Source organism: Adelges cooleyi, unplaced genomic scaffold, assembly GCF_023614345.1.
Source record: "Adelges cooleyi isolate 19-005CV unplaced genomic scaffold, UGA_ACOO_1.1 ACOO_flye_CR_arks_rails_tigmint_CR_PRNA_2, whole genome shotgun sequence".
NCBI lineage: Eukaryota > Metazoa > Arthropoda > Insecta > Hemiptera > Adelgidae > Adelges > Adelges cooleyi.
The window spans coordinates 10,467,074-10,480,309 of record NW_026095860.1 but is presented as its reverse complement, the minus strand read 5'-3'; the positions used below and the strand labels follow the sequence as shown (position 1 = coordinate 10,480,309).

Sequence of the window (13,236 nt, the reverse complement as noted above, 5' to 3'; positions counted from 1 at the left end):
AAATTATGTTTTATATTATATTACTGTGATTTTTTTTTTGACACTAGAAAATGTTTAATATTATTAAATAGCGTGACAAAATAAATAGGTATGTCGGTAACCTATGTTATCAATCTTTTCAATATGGTAGTCTGTTTTTATCGGCAGTCATTTGACGGCCATTACAACTTGCTGACTTACCTATCTATTTCATCATGATCAATGGTAAATTTTGATAACAGTGTGTCACGTACTTTGAGTGTGCTATACATTTTGTTCAATAGTTGGAGAAACTGTGTTTAATTTAAAATGGCGTCAGAGTGATTAATTTTTATTACAATAATAATATGATTATGATTATTAAATATCTATGTAATAAAATGTAATATATTACTTTATTATTGTTATTGCTAGAAAAGTGTGTCTGCTTAATGTTTATTCGTAATTCGCCAATTTCTTGTACTACCGAAATTGTTTATATGCGTTCCTTGCATTTAATTTGCAGTGTAGTGTTACATAGGTAGTTATGATCACAGCTAATTATTTTCAACAAATATACACAAACAGGATTAAAATATAAGCGGCACGTTCAGGTATTTAATTCTATAAATTATATTATGTTTATATAAGTTTTATAGTTGGATAGTTACTTATTATTGCAATCTAATCGCTTTAATAAATGCTCGTGTTATTAACATGAAAACTATACTGACTGCATCATTATTTTTAATTTTGTATTAGGTTCAATTAAATTAATCTTCTATAAAAAGGCATCTTAATGTTTTTTAACTGTTATCATTTAACTTGGTACTTTATTAGATACTTGTTTGTTTTAGATAATAATAAATTATCTAATCTTACTTAATATATATACTATATATATATATATATATAATATATAATAATTATAGTATTACTTCTAAACAAAAATCTAAAGAAACTTAAATTATCCAAGGTTTCCATTAAGATTTAATTAGTTAGCTTCATTACTTTAATACTAATTTATATTCAGTTATTATAAGTTTTAAAAAATTGGTTTTAGTAATATGTTATAGTAAAACATGATAATAGTACAAAAGGAAGAATGATGTAGCTTACAGTGGATTTTGAGACATTTTTTTTTTTTTAATAATGTTGAAACACTAAAAATGACCTAAGGTAGTATAAGTTAAAAATCCATTTCTTTCACATAAAATCTAGACATAATTGATATCAAATTTTATAATTATTTTGATAAGTGGGATTATTTAAAAAAATTGCGTACTTGTTATTTGAACATTGCTATGAATGTGTTTTCTGCGTATAATTTCTCAACTGCCAGATATTGTAGCAAAGTTGAGCTCGGGGTATTTTTAAATATTCTAAAAGATTTGAACTTCTTATTAGCTTAATAAGTATTCAACTTTGGCGAATTAACAATAGTTTTTCACAATTAATGATCGGTTACAAGTCTTTAAAATGTATACAAACCTATTTAGCAAATCGCTTTGAATCTCAGTAATATTGCCCTACAAAAAGTGTATATTTGTGGCAAATTAGCAAAATGTTACTTTTATTATTTATGAGTAATTGTTTTTCCTTTTGATTATTATCCTATAATTGTAAAAAACTATTATTATTTTGGTAAAAACTATATAAATACTTAACAAATACCAATTTGTTTCATGTGTCATTTAAAATACTCATCCTTATATATATCCTTATATATCCTAATATATTTAATATATATTTAATGCCCACGGTGTTGTTAAAAATATTATTAAGTTTCAAGTTGTGGCTTAACTTTTATTCCCTACGTACATTAATTGTATTATACGGGTCAATAGATTACCTAGAAATCAAAATTGGAAATTTTACTAATTTTGATTATATTTATGTATAATACATATTTAATGCCCACTAAATATGTATTCACATAATATGTTCACATAATACTGTAACGGTTACATTATCTAACCGTTCCTGTTGACTCCGGACCACACGTACACAGACACTAATTAACCCGTTTAGGGGGGAGAGCAGTGTTGACACACAGAGATGACGGCTAGCGCGTCATCCCATTGCAAGACCAGTTGATAACTACCATCCGTGCTAACACATTTCGCAACGACCTTGTGTTCTAATTCGCGCACCCGCCTACTGCCGTACGCCATCATCTGTGTGTGCACCTCAACTCCGCTCTGCCCCGTCATACCACAATCATCCGGACTCAGGTCAGAGTGTAAATATTTATATATTTATTTTGTGCGTGTACTATAACTTTATTTTATTTAGTAACTTTAATAAATACCTTGTAGCTTGCACTTGAGAGTCGACTACCTTATTAGCGTGACCACCCGTTTAAGCCCTTCGGGCGATATACTAAGTTTTAAAAGGGACTTTAAGGTTATTGCGTGTAGCACACGGCTTAGCCAACCGTTTTCCGTGCCAGGGATCCACATCCTTAGCCTTATCGACGACCACTGCACTTAACCAGACAGTAGGTACGTTACAATACTGAATACAACTTTATCATTGCTATCAATAATCAATATAACAAACTATTTATGTGTTTGGCTCGGAAAGTACTATATTAAATGATAACCTATTACTGTATGTATCATTTAATTGAATAGTAAACATATAAAAGATAGTATTCATGTGATTACCAATTATTTAAATATTTAGTTTTATGACTTAATGGTTATGGAACTAATGTGTTTGGCGAGTTTGTATAATGACATAGTAAACCATCATTAAGTGGGTATTTTATAAATCAGATAAGTTAAATGAACCTATAATACAATTCAAAAAATATTTTTTCAGGAGACTTTAAGTATAACATTAATCTTCAGTGACCCTGCAGTATGATTTAGTAAAGTGGAAACCGTAATAACCCGAATGAACAATGGGCTCGACCCAAGGGGAGATTAGAGTTGGGCCTTCACATCAGGTAATAATATTTTATTCATTTTATTATTCGTTAATTATACATTGTTAATTTAAAACAACTTTGTAAATTAGGCAAGGTTACCAGATTTTCGAACAGCTGGCACGAGTACCAATGGAATAGTCGGAGAAGATCGAGAAGAAGCCCGTTGGGTATCGGGTACCGTTAGAGATAGAGATTTGTTAGTATATTTACGAGCTGCACGTTCAATGGCCGCATACGCTGGTATGTGTGATGGTGGATCAGCTGACGAGGGCTGTATAGCCGCGTCACGTGATGATACTACTATAAACGCTTTTCACATTGTAAGTAAAAACTAAAATTATAATAAGTAATTTTGAATTGCACAATTATTAAAAGTTTAAACCACCATGTAATTCACTATTTCATAAGTTCTTGGAGTTTTATTAAAAATTGGATATTAACTAATCCATGTTAAAATTTGAAAATACTTTAAAAATGGTATTTGCCCAAAATAATTAATTAAAATTTAATTCTGGTTTAAGATAATATACTTAAAAAATACTATTTTATTTAAATAATCTATTTGTTTTTATTTTTTAGTTGCATGATTCCGGTTACGATCCTGGAAAAGCTCTACAGGCTTTAGTAAAATGTCCTATGCCTAAAGGAATAGACAAGAAGTGGTCTGAAGAAGAAACTGTAATAATAATACAATTTAAGCATTGTTCTATAATTATTTTATAATTTTTAAAAATATTTTTTTAGAAAAAATTTGTAAAAGGATTAAGACAATATGGGAAAAATTTCCATAGAATCAGAAAGGACTTACTTCCGCATAAAGATACTGTGAGTGTTAAATGAGATTTTTTTTTAATTTAATAAAAATATCATCTATTTAGTTTTAATTTTAACTTATTTTTGAATCGTAGCCAGAATTAGTGGAATATTACTATTTATGGAAGAAAACACCGGGTGCAAATAATAATAGACCACATCGTAGAAGAAGACAAGGTTCTCTGAGAAGAATCAGAGCTACTAGAGCAACAAGACCTTCAAGTGCACAGAAAGATGATGCCAGTAAGAACTATTACCTATAATAATTATATAAATAATAAACATTTTTAGATTAATGTGGATTGAAAACCATTATTTTTCAGTTTTGTTTTGTATGCTAAATATTTTATAATTTTGTATGTATTATTCTGTATTAAAAAATGATTACTTCATTCAAATTTTCAGGTACAGGACCTCGCCCATCGCCAATCTCAAAAGAAACAGGTATGTTTTCTAACATTTTTTATTAAAACCTTAAAAATTTTAAATTTTAATTTCCCGAAAATGTATTTTAAAGGTGATGGAAGTTCTGGTGTTAGTGAAGACGATGGTGGAAATACTGAAGATGATTCTGACTCAAGAGATAACACTACGTTATTTAGATGTCATCATTGTTTTGCAACAAGTAAATATAAAAATTAGCGTAGTGCATAAATTTTCTTAGTATGAAATTTAATACTTGTTAAAATTTATTTAGGTACCAGGGATTGGCAAAATGCAGCAATTGGACCTAAACAAGGAAATCTACTATGTTTTGAGTGTCGAAGTTACAACAAGAAATATGGGGAATTGCCTCCAACACCACAATCGCCTGCTGAGTGTCCAAGTCCAGCAACTTCTGATGTCACAGTCACTGCTGATTCGCCCAGCAGGATGCGTACACGCAATAAATCAAAAGAAACAGTAATTACTATTCAGAATATTTATTTGTATTATTAAATTTAATTGTGTGTATTTGATTTTTTTGAACAGCCTACTAAAAGTACACAAGGTCGTTCTAAACGCAGTAGAGCTAATACACCTGAAATAAGTCAAGAGAATGAGAAAAAAGAAGCATCCGTGGCGTCACCTTCAACTGAAAAAATAAAAGCCAAAGTAAGTCTGTCCTTAATTTTGTTTACGCTCAAACTTGAGCCAAAACATAATTTTTAGTTTATTGAAATAAAAAAATTGAATCTTTTTATGTTAATCTTATATCGTTATGATCGTAATGATTTCATTATAAAGGTTTTAAATCAATATATTTTTTGAGGGGTTTAGGTTTTGTGGGTACTGATTAGAGTTTTTATTTTTCACTAGATAATACCAGAGTACAAGATTTTTGGGGGGTACCCATTGGGTTCAAATATCTATTATTTTTGTTAATATTTTTTTAAAGCTAACTGTCATAATACCGCTATAATCAATGCGAACAATTTTAGAGTAACATGTCCTTGGTGTATATATTATTGTAAACAGTCAGTATGATCACCATCAGGTATTTGGTGGTTCACATTTTAATAACTTTTATTAAAATGGGTATTTAAACCGAACGGGTAGCTAACACAAAAAGCCCTGCTCATTATCAAGTAACTCAACTTAAATCATTTAAATTTATTTAGGTAAATTTAAATGAAACGCCTAAAAAACGATCATTAGATACTGATGGCGAAGAAGAGAGTCCTATGAAAAGAGAGTCCAATAATTCAGAAAGCACTAGTTCGGATGGTTATTCTGCTAATGATGATGATACACAAATTGCTACGATAGCTTCAAGTGAATCGACAAATCAAGAAGCTGAAGTATCTGAAGCTATGCAAATTGAACCCATTCCCGATTCTGAGCTGTCATCTGACGTTGTTCCTAAAGAAGAACCAATCCAAGAACAAAACACTGAATCTCAACCGGAAGATACAGTTTTAGTTTCAGCCGAAAATGTTAATAAGAATGAAAATGTAGCTATTAAAGATGAAACTAATGAAGAACCAATGAACATCGATGCTCCTGAGGAATCTCAACAATCCGTAACCTCAACTGAAGAAACCGAAAAAGAATCTGCGGAAAAATGTATGTTTAGTTCGCAAAATCTTCATTTAACCTCTGACAACGCAACAGTTACAGATACCAATGTGGACGTGAAACTTGAATTAAATACTGCTAATTCATCTGAAGAGACGTCTCATGTACAAGTAGAGCCACCTATTCAAGAAGATAGCATGAATTCGCCAATTGCTCTAACTTCGTACTCGCCAAGACGATCAGAGCCCACTAAACCTCCTACTCCAAACCCATCTCAAATACTTGTATCAACATATCAACAACCGTTTAATGATTCAGAAAGAGTCAGTGATAAACACCTGTTAAATGTTTCTTCTGGGCCTACTCCGGTCACACAACCTTTTAATTCTTCGTTTTACCCTTATAGCAATCAAATGCCGGACAAAATACATGCACCTATGTATGAAACACAATTAGAACCTCAAAACTTAAAAATTAAGCAAGAAATCTCAGACCCATTACAATCTTTGAAAGAGGTTAAAGTGCCAGGCTACACTGGTGCCGGTTCTGTATCTCAGCCATTACAAGCTACCAACTCTAATATTAGTGTTAATACAGACTTGGCTAACATGTCAGTTGAGAGTATTAAAAAAGAACCGGAAATGAAATCTCCATTGCAGGCTAAAGCGCATACACAAAATTCATCTGCCCCTATGTTTGCTCCCCCGTCATCTGTTCCTCAACCAACTATGCATCCATCTCAACAAATATCTCCCCTCAATCGAATGTCTCCAGCCGGTGGAGTTCCTCCTCACCATCCATTTGCTGCTATGCATCCACACCATCCATTAATGCATCCACATTCGTTAATTGCTGCCGCAGCATTGGGCCATCCACCTCTTCCTTTTCATCCACATGCTCATCCTGCATATGCTGGGTATCCTCCTTATGGTTTTCCATACGCCCCATATCCTATTCCGCCGCCAACCAAACGAGGTCCTGATGAAACTACAACAATGACCGCTCATCATCATCATTCAGTCAGTACGAGCAGCCGTATAGATGAAGAAATAACTCATCATTCAAGTTCGACTTCAGTACAGCATCTTTCGAGTTCAACGGATAAGCACACCTTATCGCATTCTACTACCTCGTCATCACAGTTAGTCCAGCACAAATTGAAAAGAGGGAATAGTCCTCAGTCTGGTTCGAGTCATATATCTGCAACACTTTCCCATACTACCTCTTCGTCTTTATCTACACACGGTGGTACTGGTAACGTGGGTAATGGTAGTCATACACACCATCATCAGCATACACATCATCACCAGCACGCCTCTTCTTCTGTACACGGTAAGTTTTTTTTTGGAAATAATTATATAAATTTAAACATTTAAAAAAATATTTAAAACTATTAATTCAGGATCAAGTCGAAATTTACCTCCTCAAGCTGCTGCTATTAAAAGTATGCCACACCACACACCATTATCTTTGGAAGCTCTTAGAGCTCATACAGCATTACATGGTAAAAATTTAAAACTAGATTATTATGATTTATCTTTTAATATACAAACACACAGTTTTAAGTTTCTTATTTAAACATTTTATAAGTTTTCACTAAGTCAAAATAAAATGCATATTAAAAGATACATAAATCATGTACCGATTAAATGTATATATTTTGTACTCATGTAACATATTTTGTTGTCCCTCAATACAAGGTTACATGGGAGCTATGGAACTAGCTACGGGAATGCCGCCTAGCATGGAAATGATAAAACCAGATCAAATAATGAGTCAGAGTACTGACGATGGAAATAATGATGACGAGCGATTATCAAGCCCAAATGTACATATTCCACGAGGACCGTCACCTGAATCTAAGATAGAGGATAGCGAATGTCATCGTAGTAACAATGCAATGTAAGTTATTTTGTTAATTAATTTATAAATTGTATGTAGTAATAAAGGGATTGGAAATGGTAATTTTCTGTTTTTGTCCAGTTATTTATTATAAAGAGGGAATCAAAAAACTAAGTGAATCTTTAAAAACTGAAATGTTTTGAGACCCTAAACCAGATTATATATATCATATTTGTTATCAAAAAAAAAAAAAAATAGTTCCACTACACAAAACCAAAAAACTCAAAAAGAGTTGTCTATCCAAATCTAGAAAACTTTCCCCAGTTATAAATAAGTTATTTTAGACACGTCACAGACACTTATCTTCTAAGTTCAGAGTTGCCAAAGATTTTCATTTAAAAGTATGTTCACTATTTTCCATCTTCTATAAAATTATGGTTGTTATTATTATAATGTCACCCTGTGGGGCAGGAGTACAGACAAATCTTAAAGTTATACATTACTAAAAACATTGTAAAAAAATTATAAAAATGATTAAATGAACTTAGCGTTCTATCAATCAGATTATTGCAACTATATTTTTGGTGGTGGAATGGAATATAGAAGGGCTTGCTATCATACTGTTAAAACTAGGTACTTTAAATCCTATTCTCATAATTGACTCAGGACAATCAAGATATCTATTTAATAATTAAAAATACACGCAATATCTTAAGTAGTCTTCTAATGGATATAAAATTTAAATAGTTAGTGAAAAAACATGCTGGACGTTTTAAAATAAACAGAACTAATGTCTTGAAAGCTTAAAAAATTATTACTGAACATTACAAGAAATATTATTGAAACCCCAAAAACTTTTTTTTTTATTATTAATCACAATTTATTTAATTCATATATGCAAGGTGTAAAATAATATAAGTTATAACAATACCTATTTATTCATTTCCATTTATTTATAACATATATGAATAGTACTTTTTCACACACATAACCATTTGTTAATTGCTTTTTCATTAAAATGTTTTATTTTAGATTTTTGAGGCATTGGAATAGAGGAGAACACAATTCTTGCTGTCGTACGGACTTAACATTTAAGCCAGTTCCAGAATCAAAACTCAGTAGGAAGCGAGAAGAACGTACCAGGCGACAAGCTGAGAAAGAACGAGATGAACGTGATAAATCACATTCGGTAGTACATTTTAACATTATTAAAACAATAATTAAAATCTTTATAATGTTAATTTAAATCAATATTAAATTTTCTAGAGAAAAAGTTCAAACAGTGATAAACACATGCAAGCCTCTAATGAACAAATATCAAAACCACCTTCTCGAGGAGGTATTGAATCTCTCCAATCACCTTATGATAGAGTGAGTAGTTACCAACATCGTGGAACACCAGCAAATGCACCAGTTTATCCAGATACACCTGCATTGCGACAGCTTAGGTAATACTTTTACTATTTGATAAACAGTGGTGCAACTAGCTAATAAGTTAACAAAGTGAAACTTTGGATTCTCAAAAATGACAACCACAGTACAAGTAAAAAAAAAAAGTAGATAAACATTTTATAATATTATATCAACCTTAAAAATATATATTTAATAATATATATGTAGTATGCCATGCCAAATTGTATTCCAATTGACTTTGCATCTAGGAGTTTTCTGAATTTTGTTTACACCAACATTAAATTTTGTATGCTGTTTTAAACAAATTTAAAGAATGATTTTAAAACATATTTAAATAACATTTTAAATTAATAACTCAAATAATTTTTTTATCCAAATGAAAATTTAAATAATAATTAAGTTATAATAATAATAATTATATATAATAAATATATATTTTAATAAAGTATAATTTGAGTTAAGTAATTAACTATTTTTAATAATTAAATTTCATAATACTATAAGGCCCCCCAGATGTCTAGTAGTGCCACTGTTAATATTATGTTTAAATATTTATTGTGTTATTTCAATTTCAATTTATATTATCATTTAACGATTACATCAATATAGTTTTTTTAAAAACATTTTTGGTTTACTACATGTGAGATATTTTGGAATAAACAACAAAATTAAATTTTACAGTGAATATGCAAGACCGCATGCAGGTTTTTCTCCATTGTCATTACAGCGTTCTGCACCTGGTTTGGGATTACCACCACATTGTATTGATCCCATGTTGCATTACCAGTTCAACATGTATCCAAGAGACAGGTATTTTTATAGTTATATATGTATATTAAAACTGTATAATTATTTCATGTTCTAATTCTGGTTTAGATTCGAGTATGAACAGATGGAAAGAGAAAAACGTGAAAGAGAATTAAGGGAGTTGCGAGAAAAAGAATTAAACGAAAGACTAAAGGATGAATTTTTAAAATCTGGGTCGTCTGGTCCACCTAGAATTGATCCGCATTGGATAGAACTACAACGTAGATACGGAGGTACACCAGGATTACATCCGTTTGGATTATATCCGTCGCCTGGAGCTCCTAGTCAACCTCCAACGCCAGGTAATCTAAATCCAATGGAACGAGAAAGAATGGACAGGCTTGGTATGTAATATTTTTATATACATTATATTATACTTGATAATCAAAAATGTTCACTTTGATTGCTATAGCGAATGGTCCTAATGCAAACCCAAACCAAAATAATTCAAGTGGTGGCCCACCAGGGTCTGCTGCAGAAGAAGCTAATCGTTTAGCGTTGGCAACAGATCCGATGGTGAGATTGCAGCTTGCTGGAATTTCTCCTGAATATCACGCACATACTCATGCACATTCACATACACACTTACACCTTCATCCAGGACAACAAGCAGCCGCTGCTGCAGCTGCCGATAGTGCAGCTGTATCTGCAACTTCACCATCAGTTTTCCCACTTGGCTGTAAGTTTTTTTTTTAGAAACTCCTTATAACTCGTACCCAAAAAGTTAATAAAACAATTTGATCTTAACATATCCCGCAAATTTAAGAAACTCAACAGTGAACTTAATAAAAATTACAGTTATAAAAATCAAATACTTTTCTGTTTTACAGCAAAGCTAATAGTAAATATATTTTTTGGAGGAATTTCCTAAGAGAATATTTTATTATTTTTCTTTTTAATCACACTGTACTCAAAAACATTTAGTGTTCAGCATTTGACCTTTACTAAAAAAAAATTGAATCAATGCTTTTAAAAGAAAAAGTAAACTAAATATAATACATTTTTATACGTTTTTTTTTTTTTAGCTTCTGGTCCAGGAGTATACCCTCGACCTAATCTTATGGCAGGTCGTGATCCTTCGTTAGGTCTTCATCATCCAAGTGATGTTTTAGCTCGGCCATTCGCGGATCAAGTATGAACAACAAATTTAGCATCATCCAAAAAATTGTTTTAAAAAAATATTTTCACTCTTACCTTTTTTTATTGTCATTAGTGAGAACTCCACTTACAATATTATTTTATGTATGTATTAATCATTAATATTGACAAAACAATTTAGGTTGCACATGAACATTTCCAAAGACAAATGATGATGGAACGTGAACGATTTCCACATCCCGCACTAATGGCTCATGAAGAGTTTATTAGGTATAACACAATAATGTAAATATATTTTTTTATTACAATTATTCTCCTCAAATTTTAAACATTTGACTATTAAAATGTTTAATGTAGCGACAGTTGATAATTTTTTTTCATATATATATATAAGTGTTGTGTTTGTAATTTAACCCTCATTTTTTGTCATTAAGAAGACTTAAGTCCAATTATTTTCCTATTTAAGACTAATAATAAATAATTTTAGAATTGGAATCTTTTATTACATCCAAAAAATTTAAATAATAAGACTTATTGCCATTTTCACTAGTGTTATACCATTACACTTGTGATGACGGCTATCAGTGAGATTTTTAATGAGTTTTATTACATTTCTGTATTGAAAAAAAGTTATATAACTCCCATTCAACATTTATTTGTGTTTTTTTAAGAATTAAGCGTGTTAATTTTTGTTTTAAGGCAACAACAACAAAGAGAACGAGAAATGAAAGTTCGTGCTCTTGAAGAAGCTGCCCGCGGTAGACCCTAATTATTTAAGTCTTTATCAATTAACCACAGGTACATGATAAATGAATCTAATTTTAATGTATTCTAAAAACAGAATTTTAAAAGGTATCAATAGTTGTACTGATTTAAAATTTCTAATATAATAATGATTAAAAATACCTGCTTTAGAATAACAAGACTAATAAAGTATAAATTATCTATTCTAATCCCGAGAGTTAGAATATTTTTAACTCGCATGTTGGGCCTTTTAAAGTATTGATCAATATTTTTTTTATGTTAGCTTATAATTAAGCTTATATAATTTATTGTATAGTTGTAACTTATACATTTTCGCATATATCTTTAAAAATATATTGTTTAAAAAAAAAAAAAGTATAATACTTAAATAATTATTAGTTATTTTCTTAATCAAATTTTAAATTAGTTTACTATTTTGTAAAAAATAAATTGCCCAAATTTATAATTACTTTTTATTAATACTTGTTTAAAATTTTTAATTAAAGAAAATATAAATTATTTATATAAATATGTAATTAGCAACTAGATAATTTCTATGAGCAATATACATTTTTGTATTTGCCGCACCCTTATCAAATTTAATCCGTCGCACTTAAAAATTAGGAATGCTTATTTAATTGATGTTTTCAATAGGTCGTAGCATTTTTTTGTATTGTTAGCTCAAAGTTCAAAAGTAGTTTTTTAATTAATTAATTTTTAAATATATAAAACAAACTATTAAGTGTTTTGATGTGGTTTTTTTCTTCGGTTTTATTACCAATTTAAAAAATTGATTTATTAGTATTTAAAATTTTAACACATATATTATAAATATAAATTATTTAATTATGGTATTTTTTTAAAAAAAAATATTAAATATGTATCTTAGATAATTTTCTATTAGTTAAAAGTTTGACCCAATTGTACTTACTTTTTTTTTTATAAAGACTATGCTTGACTAATAATGTATTTAATATATTTAAAAAACTAATCACTAGTTTTTTGATGGATTAATTGATTAATAAATACCGTTGTAAAATGCTTATTTTATTAATTTAGAAGTTTTTTTCTTAAAATCTATGTTCATTTACTTAATTATAACAAAATTTTACTGAATGCTCTTTTTTAACTTGTTTTATTCCTTGTAAAAATTACTCTAAATAAAGTGTATTATTATTAATATATCATATTTGTATAAACTAGTCTATAAAAAAATCTCTTAAGTATAACTAATCGCTATTACAAAAAAAAAAAAAAAACTTTAGAACACTTACCAACAATTTATGGTGCTATTATATTGTAGCGAAATTTTAATTCAATAATCTGCTGTAGTTAAATTAAATATAGCTGTTGATATGCATAATATAATTTCTATTTGCGATTATTTAGATAAATATTATTATTATCACATATAAATTGATTATAAAGAGTTAAAAGTATGGTTTGTTTTGTTTTTCAATTGTTCTTCTTATTGTATTAGTGTAATGGACAAGGAATAAATAAGTAACATACGCAATAATCAGTTTAAATAAAAAAATGTATTTATATTTATAAAGTTTGGTTTATAATTAATTGTGTTTGTTTATTTTAGCGTGGTCTCCATTTTTTTTTTTTTTTTAAATAGTATA

At 29.5% G+C, this 13,236-nt stretch overlaps 1 protein-coding gene across 2 annotated transcripts; it reads left to right on the top strand.

Annotated features, from left to right (window-relative positions):
- Positions 1 to 326: 326 nt before the first annotated feature.
- Positions 327 to 11,907, top strand: LOC126833907 (arginine-glutamic acid dipeptide repeats protein). 2 transcript variants are annotated; one of them, XM_050565488.1, is made up of 21 exons: positions 327 to 572; positions 2,785 to 2,911; positions 2,983 to 3,213; positions 3,473 to 3,571; positions 3,638 to 3,718; positions 3,802 to 3,949; positions 4,112 to 4,150; positions 4,224 to 4,331; positions 4,404 to 4,609; positions 4,679 to 4,801; positions 5,308 to 7,036; positions 7,107 to 7,208; positions 7,405 to 7,606; positions 8,579 to 8,735; positions 8,813 to 8,994; positions 9,641 to 9,769; positions 9,836 to 10,110; positions 10,179 to 10,445; positions 10,792 to 10,898; positions 11,046 to 11,149; positions 11,564 to 11,907. In XM_050565488.1, the coding sequence occupies exons 2-21, from the start codon at positions 2,867 to 2,869 to the stop codon at positions 11,631 to 11,633; spliced, it is 4,404 nt and encodes a 1,467-aa protein (XP_050421445.1). In that variant the 5' UTR covers positions 327 to 572; positions 2,785 to 2,866; the 3' UTR covers positions 11,634 to 11,907. The 2 variants fall into 2 exon arrangements, with proteins under 2 accessions (XP_050421445.1, XP_050421446.1); XM_050565489.1 differs by having other exon boundaries at positions 328 to 572; positions 11,046 to 11,134.
- The last annotated feature ends 1,329 nt before the right edge of the window (positions 11,908 to 13,236 follow it).

Bases quoted from the DNA above. Each gene is read 5' to 3' on its own strand.
- LOC126833907 (XM_050565488.1), top strand. From the start codon at position 2,867: ATGGGCTCGACCCAAGGGGAGATTAGAGTTGGGCCTTCACATCAG. The intron at 3,214-3,472 runs GTAAGTAAAAAC...TTTATTTTTTAG, and splicing joins CTATAAACGCTTTTCACATT to TTGCATGATTCCGGTTACGA. The intron at 3,572-3,637 runs GTAATAATAATA...ATATTTTTTTAG, and splicing joins AGTGGTCTGAAGAAGAAACT to AAAAAATTTGTAAAAGGATT.